This window comes from Sebastes fasciatus, chromosome 17 (genome assembly GCF_043250625.1).
Source record: "Sebastes fasciatus isolate fSebFas1 chromosome 17, fSebFas1.pri, whole genome shotgun sequence".
NCBI classification, from domain to species: Eukaryota; Metazoa; Chordata; class Actinopteri; order Perciformes; family Sebastidae; genus Sebastes; species Sebastes fasciatus.
In genome coordinates, this window is record NC_133811.1 from 16,859,215 (window position 1) to 16,876,516 (window position 17,302).

The 17,302-nt window shown below is 40.2% G+C and overlaps 2 protein-coding genes across 7 annotated transcripts in view; both read right to left on the reverse strand.

The window, feature by feature from the left end:
• pum1 (pumilio RNA-binding family member 1) overlaps positions 1–2,057 on the reverse strand; it is a 32,865-nt gene extending 30,808 nt beyond the window's left edge. For all 4 annotated transcript variants that reach the window (XM_074613559.1, XM_074613557.1, XM_074613558.1 and 1 more), the window contains exon 1: positions 1,900–2,057. In XM_074613559.1, coding sequence (XP_074469660.1) covers positions 1,900–2,047 — 148 coding nt within the window. In that variant the 5' untranslated portion in view covers positions 2,048–2,057. The remainder of the gene's footprint in view (positions 1–1,899) is intronic.
• A 3,200-nt stretch (positions 2,058–5,257) lies between these two features.
• nkain1 (sodium/potassium transporting ATPase interacting 1) lies at positions 5,258–16,751 on the reverse strand. Of its 3 annotated transcripts, none has more exons than XM_074613298.1 (8): positions 16,338–16,751; positions 15,623–16,002; positions 13,476–13,613; positions 13,282–13,362; positions 12,153–12,350; positions 11,912–11,972; positions 9,673–9,754; positions 5,258–8,031 (listed from the first exon to the last, which is right to left on the reverse strand). In XM_074613298.1, the coding sequence occupies exons 2-8, from the start codon at positions 15,674–15,676 to the stop codon at positions 8,022–8,024; spliced, it is 624 nt and encodes a 207-aa protein (XP_074469399.1). In that variant the 5' UTR covers positions 15,677–16,002; positions 16,338–16,751; the 3' UTR covers positions 5,258–8,021. The 3 variants fall into 3 exon arrangements, with proteins under 3 accessions (XP_074469399.1, XP_074469397.1, XP_074469400.1); XM_074613296.1 differs by having other exon boundaries at positions 16,332–16,751; XM_074613299.1 differs by having other exon boundaries at positions 16,245–16,751.
• Positions 16,752–17,302: the final 551 nt, after the last annotated feature.

Consider the following 17,302-nt stretch of genomic DNA (forward strand, 5'->3'; position numbering starts at 1 on the left):
AGTGAACATAAATAGTCTAATTAGTATGGGTGTGGATGGGGTGTGGATATCAATACAGCATAGTATCGCGATATTTTGCGTGGCAATATCGTATCGATACACGGACGTCAAGTATCAATCTTTTATTATATAAGCTATTAACCTCTTAACAATTCTACGCCTGCTATTCTGTCTCTCAGAGGTTATAGCGGGCTCAGTCTTGAATCTAGAGTGACAATACTGGCATCTTATAAAACTAGAAAACCTAAGGAATCGATTGGTAACAACCATGTCATACTAACTTGTCGGGAAGAAAGCTAAATAACGCTCCAAGTTATGCTAAATTTTGGTGAGGAAAAACTGGCATGGCCATTTTCAATGGGGTCCCTTGACCTCAAGATATGTGAATGAAATCTCTGAGATGAACAGAGTGAGAACTGTAGCATATTAGATGAAACAGATGTTGACAAACTGCATGAATTTGCGGTTGAAAAAAAGATGCTAAATCCCAATATATCTTATCGCAAAACTCAGCATATCGCAAAATGTTTAAATTCGCAATAAGATCGTATTGTGATAATATTGTATCGTACGGGCCTCTGGTGATTCCCACCCCTACAAATTAATTTAATCAAAAGTACATTATGAAAACTGTCATACTAGCTTGTCTGGAAGAAAGCTAAATAACGCTCTAAATTATGCAAAATGTTGGTGAGGAAAAACTGGCATGGCCATTTTCAAAGGGGTCCCTTGACCTCTGACCTCTAGATATGTGAATGACAGCAACCTCAGTGGTTTCCAGCAGTGAGAGGGATATCATTTGTATTTTTACAATCTCTCCTTATCCAACAATCTGTTAAAATTACCAGCTTCACATTAGTGTCCCTACAGTGCCATGAGGAAATTACAAGCACTTCTTTTTAGCCATATACAGTAATTAACTGAGCCAGAGTCTGTCTGACACTTGAATCTTTCAAAACACATGCAGCTTTCTTTCTCTCCAGTCTGCTGAAACCACCATGCAAACACACCACCACCACCACCACCTCCATGAAGACAAAAACAAAAAAAAGAGCTGACCCCACACAGGATCAAAACAAACCAGCTTGCCAAGTGATCATTCACATATGTTACTCATGCTTCACTCTTCATTGAGCAACAAGGAAGCTGCTTCTGCTCAGCTTGAGTTCAGGTAGAGAGGAGAGAGAGAGAGAGAAACACCCGGAAATCCACAACACTCAAAAGGAAGAAACGGCACACGGGGTTGTTTTGCACACGGAAACAGGCATCGTTATTCAATAACCGGGGGATCAATCCACACCGCATACCGGGCACTACTAGACAGGGGTGTGACTGACAATACAAGCAACCTGCAGCTAGTAGAGACATATAACCAAACATTTCCCTTCCTATAACAAGACATGACACATCAAAACGAAAGAAGAAGCTCCGTGTTATCAGGGGGTTTTCATCCTCATGCATCTGCGTCCACTCTCCCCGAGTGTCGGATGTGTTATGGAGGGTTCAATGCCTATGTCTACCAACAATAACACGGCCTCCGAGACACAGACACAAGCTGAGCCCGGGCGTACCGGTCCGGTGGACACACACTGTGTTTTTAAGGTGCCCAAACGTCACCGTGTTGTTGTTAATAAACACCCTAGGGTGGTGTCTACCTGTCTGCTTGAGTCTGCAGCACCCCACAGGTCCCTCATAGTGACGCGGATGCTAACAAAGGCCCGCTGTCTGGAGCGGAAGAACCGACACAACGGGAGGAAAGAGAGGAGGCAGAGCAGCAACCGCTTCTTCTACCCGCCCGTTTAAACCCCTCTACGGAGTCGCCATAGCAACAATACCCGCGGTTACACGCAGATAAGTAACGTCCGGTGTTACCGCGACCGGGTAGGAGGTGATACTCACCGGCGGAGAGGGAGGATGGACGCGGATTTCGGCCCCAGTTTCTCCTCTGACACCCCAAGGCTTTCACTCCGACAACATGGCGGCTCAACGGAGGAGCAGGCGAGAGCGCTGCATGCCGGGAAGGGATGAGAGAGAGCGTGCGGTTCATTGCGCCAACCGGGAGGGGAGGAGAGGGGAGGAGAGGGAGGGAGGGAGGGTCATACCGGACCAGGCCCTTTGTTATACTATATGGAGTCTATTTGTATTATATATAATATAAATATATATCATATATTATATAATATATATCATATATCATATATATAATATATATTTAATATATATATCATATATTGTATATGTATATATATATATATATATCATATATTATATATATATATATATATATAATATAATATATATACAATATATGATATATATATTAAATATAATTTATATATAATGTGTATATATATAAATGTTAAGTTATGACTTCATTCTCGTAATATTGCAACTTTTTTCTCGTAAAGTTGAGACTTTATTCTCGTAATTTTACAATTTATATATATAATATATATTATATATAATATATATATAATATATATTATATATTATATATATATTATATATTATATGCCATACATATACTCTAATTAAATTTTCCTAAATTTGTCTAACTATAATTATTATTATTTATAATTATTCTAACTATAATTATTACCTTTAATCTGTGTCATACAGAAATATAAATTAATTACTGATGTAATTTTCCTTATCAAAATATAAATTTGTTATCAATCCAGAATACCAATTCATTACCTATAATATAACTTAATCACAATACCAATTCATTATTTACATATTTAACTTAATCATACTGATATAAATTCAGCCAAATTGCCCATTTCATTGTTAAATTATTATATAATTGTATTTTACTCAGATGCATCGCTATTTAAGCAGCATTATTTTGTTATAGCTGGTGGTAGTGAAGCTGTTACAAACTACTTTATATATTGTTTGGTAGTTTGGTCTATAGCAAAGCATCATATTTTATTAACTGATCTTTAAGTAACTGTAGCTGTACATTAAAAGTACAATATATATATATTTTTTAAATGTAATGAAATAGAATCAGAAATATTTATATATATTTATTGATCCCCGGGAGTGAAATCGAGACGATACAGTTGCTCTTATATAAAGCACAGAAATGTAAGAAAATATAAATAAAAAATTATGTTAGATGTAAATTATGTACATAATACAATATACAATAAAATACAATATATGACACAATATATTTAGAGAAATATAAGTAAATAAGAAATTAGAAATATAAGGAATATGTACAAATATGTGCATCAATATAAAGTACCTCAAATGTGTACCTTACTACAGTACTTGAGTAAATTAACTTAGTTACTTTCCACCACTACCAAACTGTATATAAAGTAGTTAATCTTAGCCTCATATTCACCAGCTATAATGTTTTGACTTTATTCACATTATTTGTCAATGGAGTAAAAAATAGCTTTTTTTTAAAAATCACTAAAATACACCACAAAAAAATATTAATAAACTGCAATAAAAAATATTTTTATAACAGAGGTCGTTAGTTGTACTTAAAGTAGACAACACTGTAAAAATACAATATAATTATCTACTTTTGTTTGGTGGGTTGACTGTACACAATGCACCGGGGGTCTCTAGGGTAACAGGGTGCTTTGCAGCCATGGCAACGCGCTGCACCACACGGTCAGAGAGTGTGCGGCTGCTGCTGCTCGCTCCGTTACTCCTCCGGAATGTAAGTGGACGGTGTGAAAAAGGGGAGCGTGTGGCCCCAAATAACAAAAATATACCGTCTTGGCTTTCTGGTAAGGTGCCAGGGGGCGACCCCGAGGCTATACCGACTACTCGAGGAGAGTCCCCTGAACCGGTGTGTGGGTGACGTCATGCCACTAGGTTATGGCAACACTGTAAGAAAATCTATGGAAATGGTATGGAAATTTATAGGATAGGCTGCTGAACATACCTGTGTGGTCCAGTCATACTGGATTTAATAGCCTGAAGTGTGTCAAATGCCACCTATACAGTCCAATTTGATCTCATTTGATCCCAGACCAGTAAAAACATTGCATAGTAACCTGTAAATAACAACACCTCCAAATGTTTCCCTTTCTTTTAGGTCAGGGGTCAGCAACCTGCAGCTCCGGGGGCCACATGCGGCTCTTTAGCCCCTCTCCAGTGGCTCACTGTGGATTTTTTAAAAAAGGAAATGAATAACTGTTTTTTGTTTACATTTTAAATTTTTAATTAATCATTGTTGTAGGTCTATGGTACAATGGTACGACGGAGTATTAGGGCCACTTTGAGGAAAAAAATAATAGATCTGAGATTTCGAGAATAAAGTCATATTACGAGAAAAGAAAGTCGTAACATGAGAATAATGTCATAAGTTTACGAGAAAAAAAGTCGTACTATTAGTACGACTTTTTTTCTCGTAAACTGTATCGGTCAGTTTTAGTGTTGCAATGTGTTATGTTCATTGTAGGGTTGACGAAAATGCTTCGAAGCTTTGACCGTTGCCATGGTAACCGACCTCCAAATTAGTATTACAATTTTTTTTTTTAGTTTTTATATATATAAGTATGTGATAATAAAGTACAAATCCAAAAATAGCCCATGAACTAAGGAATAATCCCACAACATTATTAATTATTCATATCCAGCATTAATTATTATTAGTTATTCTCAGATAAAGCCCAAAAAATAGTATTGGTGTCAGCCCTAGTTCATTGTGATTTTTTTACTTTGCTGGCAGAAAAAGATGCTAAAAACTAGTTATATTTAATTAAACTTTAATTATTTCTGAGTCAACCCTTGGTAAAATATGAATGCACTTTAACATTTTACCTATGTAATGACAGCTACTTGTTTATAACCATAAACAATAAGCATACATTGAGTCACTTTATGAACTCCGCAGTGCTATTTTTGTCATAGCGACCTTTCTATGAACTTATTTTTTGACAATTAAATCCAAATTTAATACCATTAAAATTAATTTACATGAAAAGGTCACAGTAAGGTCACTCTTTAGCACTGCACGCATAAAGTCCCTTTTTGACTGTCAGTGTTATTTTTGTAATGTTGGGCTGTCTTTCTATAACATGCATCACATAATTATGACAAAATATCAGTTCACCAGAGTGCATTTTTTTGTATAATCTTCCAAACTAATCTGGGAAAAATGTAATTCCGTGCCCCATAATCCAGATATTAATATAATGTAATCAAAATTAGGAATGAAAGCACTCATTTTATTAAACCTTTAGTCACGCTCAGTGTGTGTCTACAGATGACGACAGAAGTCATATTTAACGTAGAAAGTGTATTTTTTATTATTTCAAACTTCTCCTTACACCCGTTAAGGTCTTCACCTCAAACCTGTCTCCCTTCTTCCCTCTTCATGTCTCCAATTACATCAAAAACTATTCATCATGACATTATGTTCCTCTCAGGGCTCCGTTATCGCCACGCTCCGGTGGAAATCAGCGAATAAGCTGCGGAGGTGAATGTAGTTATTGAGAAAGATGATTTAGCTGCAGATGGGTTAGAAGAGGGCAACATGAGGATATCCAAGAAGAGAGAACAAGAGAAACGAGTATGAAGGAAAACTTTGATTTGTACCCATCCTCCCCAAGCCCGACCCGCCCCCTAATGCAACCCCCCTTTTCTAAATGGAACCAACAAAACAATCATTGGCTGGTTATTTACATGCACAGTATCCCCACTGCTCCCCCCCCATAGACACACTAATGCCTGATCCCAAAGCCATCTGCATCCCTAATCAACAACATTACATGTACACTAGGCTGAGTTTGTGTCCTGAAAACAAAATATCCTAGCAATGGACTTGATTTTTGCAGTAACCCAGAACGTTAAAGGAGAAGTCTGGTGATATTTTATATTTTTCTCATTGTCAACAAATCCCATAAAAAGACCAAAACCAACAATGAATTGATCCTACTAACAAGTGTGTAGCCAAAGCCTGATATATCTCATTCCTCTGTGAAATCCATTGTACAAAAAATATAAAAAAAATAACACATTAAAGACAGATTCAACTGTTATCAGTCCATTAAATAGTCATTATCAGTCGCTATAAGCACCATAGATGTGGGTCAGTAGGGGCCTGCTACGGCTACTATAACACAAACAAAAAGGATTCTTTAGGATTAGGCAACACTTCTGGGAAAACATCGTGTTTTGGCTCAATATAGCTACGTTTCACAAGGGAAAGCGAACCTCAACGCTTGTGAACTCAAAGACAGTTAAAGCTGCAAGCAGCAATGAACGGGCCCTCGCACCTTCCCGCGCGTCAGGGGTACTGGCGGGACGCTGGTCGACGCAGCTGTACATTTCAGTGACAATCGGACACTGCACGCACGAGTTAGACGTTATTCCCTATGTGCCATGCATGCAGCAGGAACTGACCTATTGCAAATTGTGTTTCACTTCCTGTATCCACCGTGCGTTGCTAGGGAACACACATTAAACATGCATTATGTTGCTGTAACTATACGTTGTTGGTTTCACATGGGATGTGAACCCTAGCCTCCAGGGGGAACAGTCTAATTAGCTGATGAGCCCCACGGTTGCACTGGATGACATGGTCCTTTGTTCTGATGAAGCCGGGCACCGTAGTTTATTTTGAGATGATCCCACATAGACACCGTCCTGCTGCTGTAAATACTCACTAGCGCAGCACATGCGCGGCTGGAAAAAACCCTAACCCTGACCCCAACAAATGCACCATTTACAGCTGTTTGAGTGCCATGTGCTTCAATCTACAATGCCACAGCTGTTTTAAGAAATTATTTTGCCTTTTTTTTTTTTTTTTTAAATGGAAGTATATTTCCGTGGCTCGTTTTTTCAAGATTTACGCCTCCAGGAGTTATAATGGGCTTGGGCCTGAGAGACACAGACAGGAAAGTTTTGAGAGAGCCTGTTCTCATTCTCAGGGCGTCAAATACCTACGCTTTGTCACGGCCGTCGGCGTTCTATACCGTTGCACAAGGCACCCTTTAGCGAGGTACTTGGCTATCCATTAATTACTATGGGAGGGGAGGTGGATGGGTCCAACAAACACAAGGCTTTCATCCTTTTTGTGTCCCATGTGTTACGTTTCACTTTCACGTTGTTCATCATGTCCCGTGTTCACAACGTCCAGTCAAATTTTCACTTTACAAACGTCGTAGTTTTTTCCCAAACCTAACTAAGTGGTTTTGTTGCCTAATTTTAAACAAGTGTTTTTGTTTAATTCACATTGTTAAGCACGTTTTTACTGCGACCGAAAAAGTGGGGGGTCTGACAAAATGAGAAAGTGTTGGATGAACGCATTGTTGGTTTTGGTCAATAATAAAATATATAAAATAGCCTGACCCTTTGAGGAGTTCAGGCCAGGTCGGTAATGTAAAAAAGCTTGAATGTCAACGAAGGTTTTAACGGCATGGGAGGAATGAACAATGGCTTTGGGAATGGGAATCGTAAGACTGCTCTAGTTCGACATCACCACATTCTAAAACGACAACAGGTACGAGCCGTGCCTCTTTTTATTATGTGACCCCACCACATACCCCCCCTCCCCACCCCACACACACACACACATGACCACCCAAAAAATAATAATTCACAGGGACACCGGGTGGTAAGAGTCCAGGGTGCAACCACAAAGCACCAGCTAGTCCTGTGGAGTTACACAATCACACACACATACACACACACTGTTGTGGGAGTGTTGAGAGCTGGCAGTTTAGTGAAGTGTGTCTTGATTTGACGGAGAGGTGTCCCCAACTCTTGTATCTCCTCTTCCTCCTCCTCCTCCTCCTTCATCTCACCACACCTCCTGGCATGCTGGTTTGTCCCTGAGCTCTGTACATTCTACTCAGGGCTGTATTTCTCTTTCTCAGACACAAGCACACATGCACACACGCACAGACGTCTCTCCCTCTGGGTGGGGGTAAGTCCATTCCTCCGGTAAACTGTGACACACAGAGTGAGTGTAATCGAGGCGACCGCCGCTTTCCGTCCACAGTGACACCGTCAGGGTTTGTCCTGAAGGGGGGCGCTACCGACAGTTAACCAGCCCTGGGATGCAGAGAGGATGAGATCAGGGGAATTCATTCAGACATCAAAGTTAACTGTGTACTGTACTTTGTGTATGAAAGGGGCACTCCACTGATTTTACACATCAAGTGTGATTTACTCGTCATGAGGAAAACATTGAAGTTTAAAAATAACCCTGATAATGTCATTAGGGGTTATCTCGGCTTGGGCGTGAGGAGTTTTAACAAGAATCATGCATTACCAACATAGACTGTATATAAGAAGTGGACGTAGTCCCCGTGACATTCACCCATTTGTTTGTGGACTGCCGTTTTGAAGCCTCAAGTTCGGCATTTTGGCCGACGCCATCTTGGTTATTTGCAACCAGAAGTGACGGGAGAGGGTGGAGCTAAATACAACCGAATACTGAATTTTTAGGTGACCAAAGTTGAGTTGCATGTTACTTTCATGAAGTGAAAACACAATGTAAAAGGGTTAAAGTTCTAAGACGAAAACACGGACAACTCACAGACCGGATAACGCCGTGGCAGCGACCTGTCAATCACAAGGTAGCCACTCCCTAAAGCATACCCTGCTTTATGGTCTATTTGACTCTAAATGGGACCATAATTTACTAAATGAACATCATGCTGTATTGAAGAAAACTTGAAACTAGCGATTGAGACCATAAACTCATGTTTACAATGTTTACTGAGGTAATAAATCAAGTGAGAAGTAGGCTCATTTTCTCATAGACTTCTATACAATCAGACTTCTTTTTGCAACCAGAGGAGTCGCCCCCTGCTGGCTGTTAGAAAGAATGCAGGTATAAGGCACTTTAGCATTGGCTTCACTTCTCAGACCCTGCAGTTGGCCACAAGCTGGAGGTGTGGGGTTGTAGTGGGCATTACAGTTACAGTGATTCCCAAAGACTGGGTCGGGACCCACGGGTGGGTCGCAGGAGATTTTACCAGGGTCACCAAATAAATTTGCAGAATTTCTTCCATTGTCTTTAATTTAAGATTTATATCCACAGTACAGCTTTGAGCCACATGAGGGAGCCTGAATGTTCGTATTGTTCTGACAATTGTAGCCTACTTATAACATTGAATCTAATATGAAAGCCTAGCGTACATTCTGTTTGTTTAACTGATGAGAAGAAATGAAAAGAATGAGATAGCCTGTTAACTCCACCTAAATGCATTTATTTGCTCTCATTTATAAAGTATTTACCATGTGTATATCTTTAAATAACACATGCATAAAATTAAGTTATGTTATCATTAATCAAACATGTCTCTTCAAAATGGCTGGTTTACCTATTCAAGATAATATAAGGTGATGTGGAAAGGGCGGTAGAAATGGTCAGGAACGTTCATTTACACACAAATTTGTATTGTGAATTGGGTCGCGATGGTTTGTCATTTTTATAAAGTGGGTACCCAGAATAAAAGTTTGGGAAACACTGGTTTAGAAGGGTAAACAAAGACGCTGTTGAGTTGATAGTGGGAAATGTAGGATTCAGCCTTCAGGATCCACACCAGGGACTCAAATTGTGGATATCTCGGCCTAAACTTTTTAGAAGTACAAAAATAAATCGCTGGAGTACCCCTTGAAAGACACATGTTAAACAATAATTAACAAATTGGAGGGAAAATGGAGGATGTTATATTTGTTACTCACGTGTAAAGAGGCTGCAGTTGCAGATGGGAGGACTTCTGAGGAGGCTGGTAGCCGTATGAATCAAAGCCACCGATGAAATCAACTTCAAAAGGAGAGAGAAAGAGAAGGGATGACATCATTCCACTTTCCCTTAAATCTGTATTTGTTTTTAACCAAGTATTGTATTTCAAGATCAGATTCTGTTTTGACATGAAAAGGTATCAAATGCTTTCAGTATACCTTTATAACACAGTGACATCAGAATCTGCACAGATACATCATCTGTCTCACTGCCTCTATGTCACTGATACATTGTTCTAGTCTTTCACAATCGATTCAGAGGAACAAACTTTTGTGGTGCCAGCTGAAAAACAAAATAGTCCCTGATTGTTTGTATCAGTGGAGATATAGACCACAAGTTAGGGATCTGACATTTTAATAAAATTACTCCTGTGATGCTGTATTGTTGCAATTCTTTCTTTGAAATATTGGCTGTTATTAGTTTATTGCAGATGTATTGGTATCAGGTGTATATATTGTTCAATACAAAGCAAAACACTGCAGAACAGAAGATATGTCTGATTTAATTTAGAAACTGTGTTTATCGTCTATAGTTTGTCTGCTGAAAGGTTCTTTTTTACTCTTAAAGTGTAACTTTTGTATTTTTCAAACTGGAGCCTATTTTCTCATGTTTTTGTGTCTAACTGACTAATGGGGACAACAATTTCTGAAATTGGTCCAGAATTGAGGGAGAGCACTGTAGATGGCAGCTGCTCACGGGCAGCAATATGGTGTTATTGGGGCAAGCTGGCACCGTCATTTCAATAAAAGTGCTTGTTTTTGCCATGACAGGGTCTGATGTTACTATAAGTGTCTGACATTATGGAAAAAGTCTCACTCAAGGAGAAGTCTGGTTCTGAAATCTGACAAGATGACGCGTTGCCAGAAGACAGCGGTGGAATAGTGGACTACATCCATGGTGGATGCATTGCAAGTGTTTGTTGTGTTGGAGTACAGGAAGCGTAGCTTAGTGTTATCGGAAATATTTTCGACAATGGGGATGAGGTCTTTGAATTCAATGGCCGCCCGTATTTATTTGAGCCAGAGTATATGGATATTCAGATTTACATTACATACATTGCAAAAAAAATAATATATTGTAAAAACTATACCTCAAATCTCTTATGTATACCCTAAAAGTTGTACAAATTGAATAATGTACAACTCAGTCTGCATAATATGGGTGTATATGCGTCGCCTGGCTCACAAAACGTTTAACGACATCAGCTAGTTGAAACTAAGCCGGTTGAACAGGGGCTGAAAGAAGTGGCAAAGTGAGCTCAGAAGTATGACATCATGTGATGTTTATGTAGAATTCAAACAAAAGCTTAAAATGGAAAAGTGTCTGTTGTTTGAAAACCACAAGTACAGGCTGGCTATTTGTAACTTTAGAGTGAACAACAACAACAGAATATTTGAGGTCATTGGGGCTGGATTATAGAAACCAGAGGATCTGCAATGTTTGTCATGATAATAGCTTGAGAGACGAGTGTCATATTTTGTTTGAATGTAAGCATAATGAGTTATTGAGGTATTTGCCAAAGTATTATTTTAACCACCCATCTATGTTTAAATGAATTTTGTTATAAGCCAAAAGTTATTTGTAAACTAGGCGCCTGTTTGAAGAATATCCTTTCTTTGTTTAAGGAAGTGTGCTCCACACCATGTGATCATGGTCCTGAGCCACATAAATAAATGAAAAGATAAATTAAATATTATTAATGCATCAAAAAAGTATATTGCATTGTTATTTCCCTCTGGGTGATCCGAGTGATGTTATCTGTTATGACATTTGTGCGGTTCAGACACAGCGTGACACTTCCTTTTACAAGAAATCAAGCTCATGACGTCATATTCTAACTACAGGACTTAATTTCCCCCGTTGAGTGAGAGTGAAACAGTCACGAGAGGAAAGCCACATGAGGAGAGGATCCATTCAGACGCACAGACGGCACACCCAACTCCATAGACGAGCACCAGCCAGCAGGCAGACGGACATCTCTAAAAACAATCAGAGGGAATCCTGTGTGGTGATATTGCTCGGCATGACTCAGGCAGGAGGAAACAATGAGTTAACGGCACTCACATCCAACGCCGTGGATTGCTAACATAAGAGCCCTCTCTCGACAGTATGACACAAGTAAACCTGATCGGCTGAACATGGCTCAACGAGCTTTTAGGAGAAGACAAAAGCACTCACAGCTGTCCTCGTCATCCTGGAAGACTTTGCTCACGTAGCAGGCGTATACGAAGCCAAAGAGCTGTTAGAGAGGAGATGATCAGAGATTAGGTGACTGTTGCTGCACAGGCTGAGTCACTGCTGACTTATCTGTAGGCTGAGGGTCATGTTTAGAAAAGTGTTTTTGTAAATATAAAAGAAACACAGTGTATGATCATTTACGGTAGATGAGTGCGTGTGTGTGTGTGTGTTAGATACGTACAGCCAATAGGATCTGAATGGCCGAACTCAACACCTCTATGTACTGGTAGTCAAGGAGACAGCCGGACACAGTGATGACATGGTGGTCGTCAGGAGCCATGCGAGAGTCTAGCACTGGCGTTACCAGGCAACCAGGACCATGCTCCATCCACCACGAACGATGAAGGGACGTGTTGAACGTCATGAGAAAGTCCCTGTCCTGAAAACACACACATGAATAAAAACAGGGCTACAGCTGACGATTATTCTCTTTGTTGATTCCTCAGTCGATTATGGTTTTGATTAAATGATTAGTCGACAAAATGTCAGAATATGGTGAAAAATGTACATCAGAGCCTAATTTACACTGATATAAAACAGAGAAAAGCAGCAAATCCTCAGATTTGAGAAGCTGCAACCAGAGAATATTTGACTCAGATGCTCCCAATGTGGGGGTCAGGGACCCACTAAGGGGTCACAAGGTAAATATTGGGGGTCACAATGCAAGATGGTTAAAAGGGTAAGACACCTGAAAAAAACATATTTCTGCATAGTTAGAGTTCATGCTTTCAAATCTTTACTATTTTTTTGTAAATTTAGTGCTGCACCTATTAATCAATTAGTTGTCAATTATAAAATTAATCACCAACTTTTTTGATACTCGATTAATCGGTTTGAGTAATTTTTAAGAAAAAAAGTCAAAAAGTCAAGTGAATATTTTCTGGTTTCTTTACTCCTCTATGACAGTAAACTGAATATCTTTGAGTTGTAGGAAAAACAAGACATTTGAGGACGTCATCTTGGGCTTTGGGAAACACTAATCAACAATTTTCACCATTTTCTGACATTTTATAAACCAAACAACTAATCAACTCATCAAGAAATTCATTGACAGATATATTGAAAATAATCATTAGTTGCAGCCCTAAATAAAATACTGGATAATTTTACATAAAGTATTCAAATGAAACAATCGCAGGAGGAATAATCACTGTAGATACATCCAGATTGTAATGAGAGGTTGCAAACAGACAGAAGTTCGGGAACACGTGAGTTAAACAATGAATTGATTATAAAAATGTAACTACGCAATGATCTAACCAAAGACAGATGAATTTGAGCTAATGTCCAACAAGACAAACACAACTTACCTGAGACAGGTTTCCAACCTCCAGGTAGAAACAGATAATGAACGAGTTCCACCCCACCCAGAGGACCAGCCATACTGCATACTGCAAAAACAGACACAGAGATCAGTTTCTCTATGAGAGTAACTGCACTCATGCTTCATCAATTCAAGGTACACAAGCTGAGCATCATCAGAAGGTGAGGCATATATACTCACAAAGATAAGGTATCTGAAGCGAAACTGCACCGTGCCAAACATGCCCAGGATGACGGCCATAATGTGCAGGAAGTTGGCCAGGATGGGGGCCCATTGGTAGCCCAGAAAATCAAACACCTGCCTCTGAAGGGCTGCCACCTAGGGGACAGGGGGAGGGGTCATACACACACACACACACATTAGAGGAAATGCATACAAACACACACACAACCGAGGATATATGCAAATACAACACACATAGAAAACACAACACACAGAAGTGATCACACACACAGTGACAGGGACACACATACATAGGTCTGCCGCAGTTGTTTCCATGGTAACTGCCTGGAGCACAAGCCAGTCCAGTGACTGTAAAAGAGGTGCACCCCCCAAAAGCTCCCCCAAACTAATGAGAATCTATGGGCCGACTCCTCCTGCCACACAACAACTCATCATCAGCCCTACAAACAATAGCCGGGATAACAAGCCCTCACGCTGCCGTGCATCATTCTCACTACAGGAATAGCTGAAACACTGGCTCGTATTACACACTTATTACATTTTAAAGGGGATCGTCTCAAGCTATTTGTAGGAGGAACAGCTAACTTTAACTCCAGAATGGAGACCAGATGGTGAACAGGGCCTCCTTGTCCCTCTTGTGCTTAACATTCACATGGTTTTGCCAGAATGGGGCTATCACCCCTCTCTCTCTCTCTCTCTCTCTACAGACATGCAGGCCACCCTGACACCACCCCCTGCTTCAAAGACTACACACACCCTCGCCTGTAATGTGGCATGGCCCCCCAGCAGCTGCAGCTCTGAGCTGTTTTAGCGTGACTGTACAGAGGGGCTGGACGATAATGATTAGATCAGATAGATAGATAGATAGATAGATAGATAGATAGATAGATAGATAGATAGATAGATAGATAGATAGATAGTGTAACAGCAGCAGGTTCTCCGGGCAATGTACAGGAACAGTAAATATAATGTACATATCAACACTAGAGATAATATCTATAGTATCTGCAACCATCTTGGACTCTAACCACTGGCACACTTTACACTTATTTTACACTATACATCCTTTATACCCCTTTATTATAGACTGCACATATGTGCATATTACATTTATTTATTGTACATATTATATTTATTTATTGAAGGACTGTACACACTATGTTCACCCATTCACTCTGTATATTTTATATCTCTATTATTGTTTTTATAATTTTTGTATACCTTTAACTTTCCTGTTTCACTCTGTTTGCTGATGTTTGCTGATGTAACTGCTTTGACACCTGAATTTCCCTCCGGGGATTAATAAAGGTTCATCTTATCTTATCTTATCGTATACACAATATAAAGGATATATTAGAATTCACTACAAATATATCAGACTACTACAACTAGCTTAGAATATATAAAATATGAATACAGAACAACAATAACATATATATAGAATAGCAAAGTGTGCAATAACATAAAAAGGTGTGGAAGTTAGAATTTTGTTTTTGTATGTGTCTGTGTGTGTGTGGTATGCTGCTCTAATTATAGAACAGATTAAAGATAAAGGATATATTAGAATACACTACAAATACACCAGACTACTACAACTAGCTTAGAGATTATAAAATATGAATACAGAATAACAATAACATATATACAATAGCAAAGTGTGCAATGACATTAAAAAAAAGTGTGGAAACTTCAAATGTGTTTGTGTGTGTGTGTGTGTGTGTATGTTTGTGTGTGTGTGTTAGATAGACAGATGGATAGACAGATAGACAGATAGATAGTGTAACAGCAGCAGGTTATCCGGGCAATGTGCAGGAACACTAAATATAATGTACATATCAACACTAGAGATAATATCTATAGTATACACACAATATAAAGGATATATTAGAATACACTACAAATATACCAGACTACTACAACAAGCTTAGAAAATATAAACTATGAATACAGAATAACAATAGCATATATACAATAGCAAAGTGTGCAATGACATAAAAAAAGTGTGGAAGTTACAATTTTGTTTGTGTGTGTGTGTGTGTGTGTGTGTTGTGTGTGTGTGGTATGCTGCTCTAATTATATCATCATGGTGAGTGAGAATAGAGACACACACACACACACACACACACAAATAAACAAACACTCACCAACTGCAGTGAACATATCACCAGCAGCGTGCATCTCCCGTCGCACTTCCCCATCTTGGAGGGCTCAGGACGCGGCTTGGAGCCGCGGAGGCTCCGGGGGAACGACGGGTCCCCGGTCAGATCCAGAGTGCCTGGCCCGTCTCAGCTCACACCATTCCCGGCTGAATCGACCTGCCCAAGGCCACCACCACCTCCACCGCCTCCTCCTGTAACGCTGCTGTGGTAACCCTTCCTCTCACACGGAGTGACCCATCTTGACCGCAGGATTTGTCTGTAAATACCAATAACGAGGAGGAGGAGGAGGAAGAGGAGGAGGGTCCACTTCACACCGGCCTGCTGCGGTCCGACCACCACCGACAACCGGATCACCTCGGCCACACCTTCCGGAGAGAAGAGGGGACACACAAAGACACAAAGAGAGACGGAGAAGCTGTCATAACGAGCCCGGGGCTACAGACAAGAAATGAGCATCATATGATACCGGATCACACGAGGAGGAGGAGGAGGAGGAGGATGGAGGAGGAGGAGGAGGAGGAGGAGACCGACCCGCAGTGTGTTACTACGGCTAACGTTAACGGCTACATGGTAACGGACACAAAGCAAAGCAGCAGTTGTGACTCACTAACGGTTTTCTAGGAACGGAAGAGTCCTCGTTGCTCCCCTTTAACCCGCCGTTAACGGTCCAGATAAAGTAGTTTAATCAGCTCACCAGTACCGGGCTCTCTGTGGGCTGCTTCGCTCCGTCTCGCAGCGTCTTTTGTCAACAATCGGTGCCGGGGCGGGCGCAGGAGGAGCCGGGTGGAGGTTGGTAGTTGGTGTTGGTGGGGGCTCTCTCTCAGTCACCGCGACCCCCTCGAGGAGGAGCTGCGAGGATTCTGCAGACCCGCGTGCGTGCGTGCGCGCGGCCGAGCGGCAGCCCCGCGAGGCGTTCGAAAAAGGAGCACAAAAGAAACGATTGGGGGGGGCTCGCGGTGGTGGTGGTGGAGGAGGTGGAGGAGGTTCAGACAGACAGAAAATAATAGTCTGTAATAGTCTGCCTCCCGCTACCAGCCGAGAGCAGGACAGACACAGACTGAGCAGAGGAGAGAAACCCGGCCCCGGCCCGCGGTGGTGCTTCTCTCCTCTCCTCTCCTCTGCTCAGCCTGTGGTTATTCAGAGCGGAAGAAACACAATTAACAGCCTTGTTTAATCACAGCTACTTAACCACTAGCAGTGCGACAGAGTATAGAGCTCCACATCATGATGAAAAGGCAAGATAATGACCGCTGAGGTGGAGGACCACAAGAGTCACGTAAATAGTAATAAAGCATTTCATTGATTAATAACTAATTGTACAATAAAATAGCCATTAATAAATGTGTTTTTGCACATTTATTTATTAATCTATGAATGCATGGACTAAATCACAAAGTAATAGATTATTTGACATTTTAATGGGGAATAAAAATAATTATAAAAAGAATTTACAAATTAAATATGAATCCATCTATGTGTGTATGTGTATATGTAGCCTATATATATATGAACATTTTATATATATATATACAGTAGACAGTAGACATATAAACACACACGTGTTCAAACATATACATATCCATATAGATGGTGTGTATATATATATATATATATATATGTATGTATTATATAATATATAGAGATATATAGATATCCCATATGGGT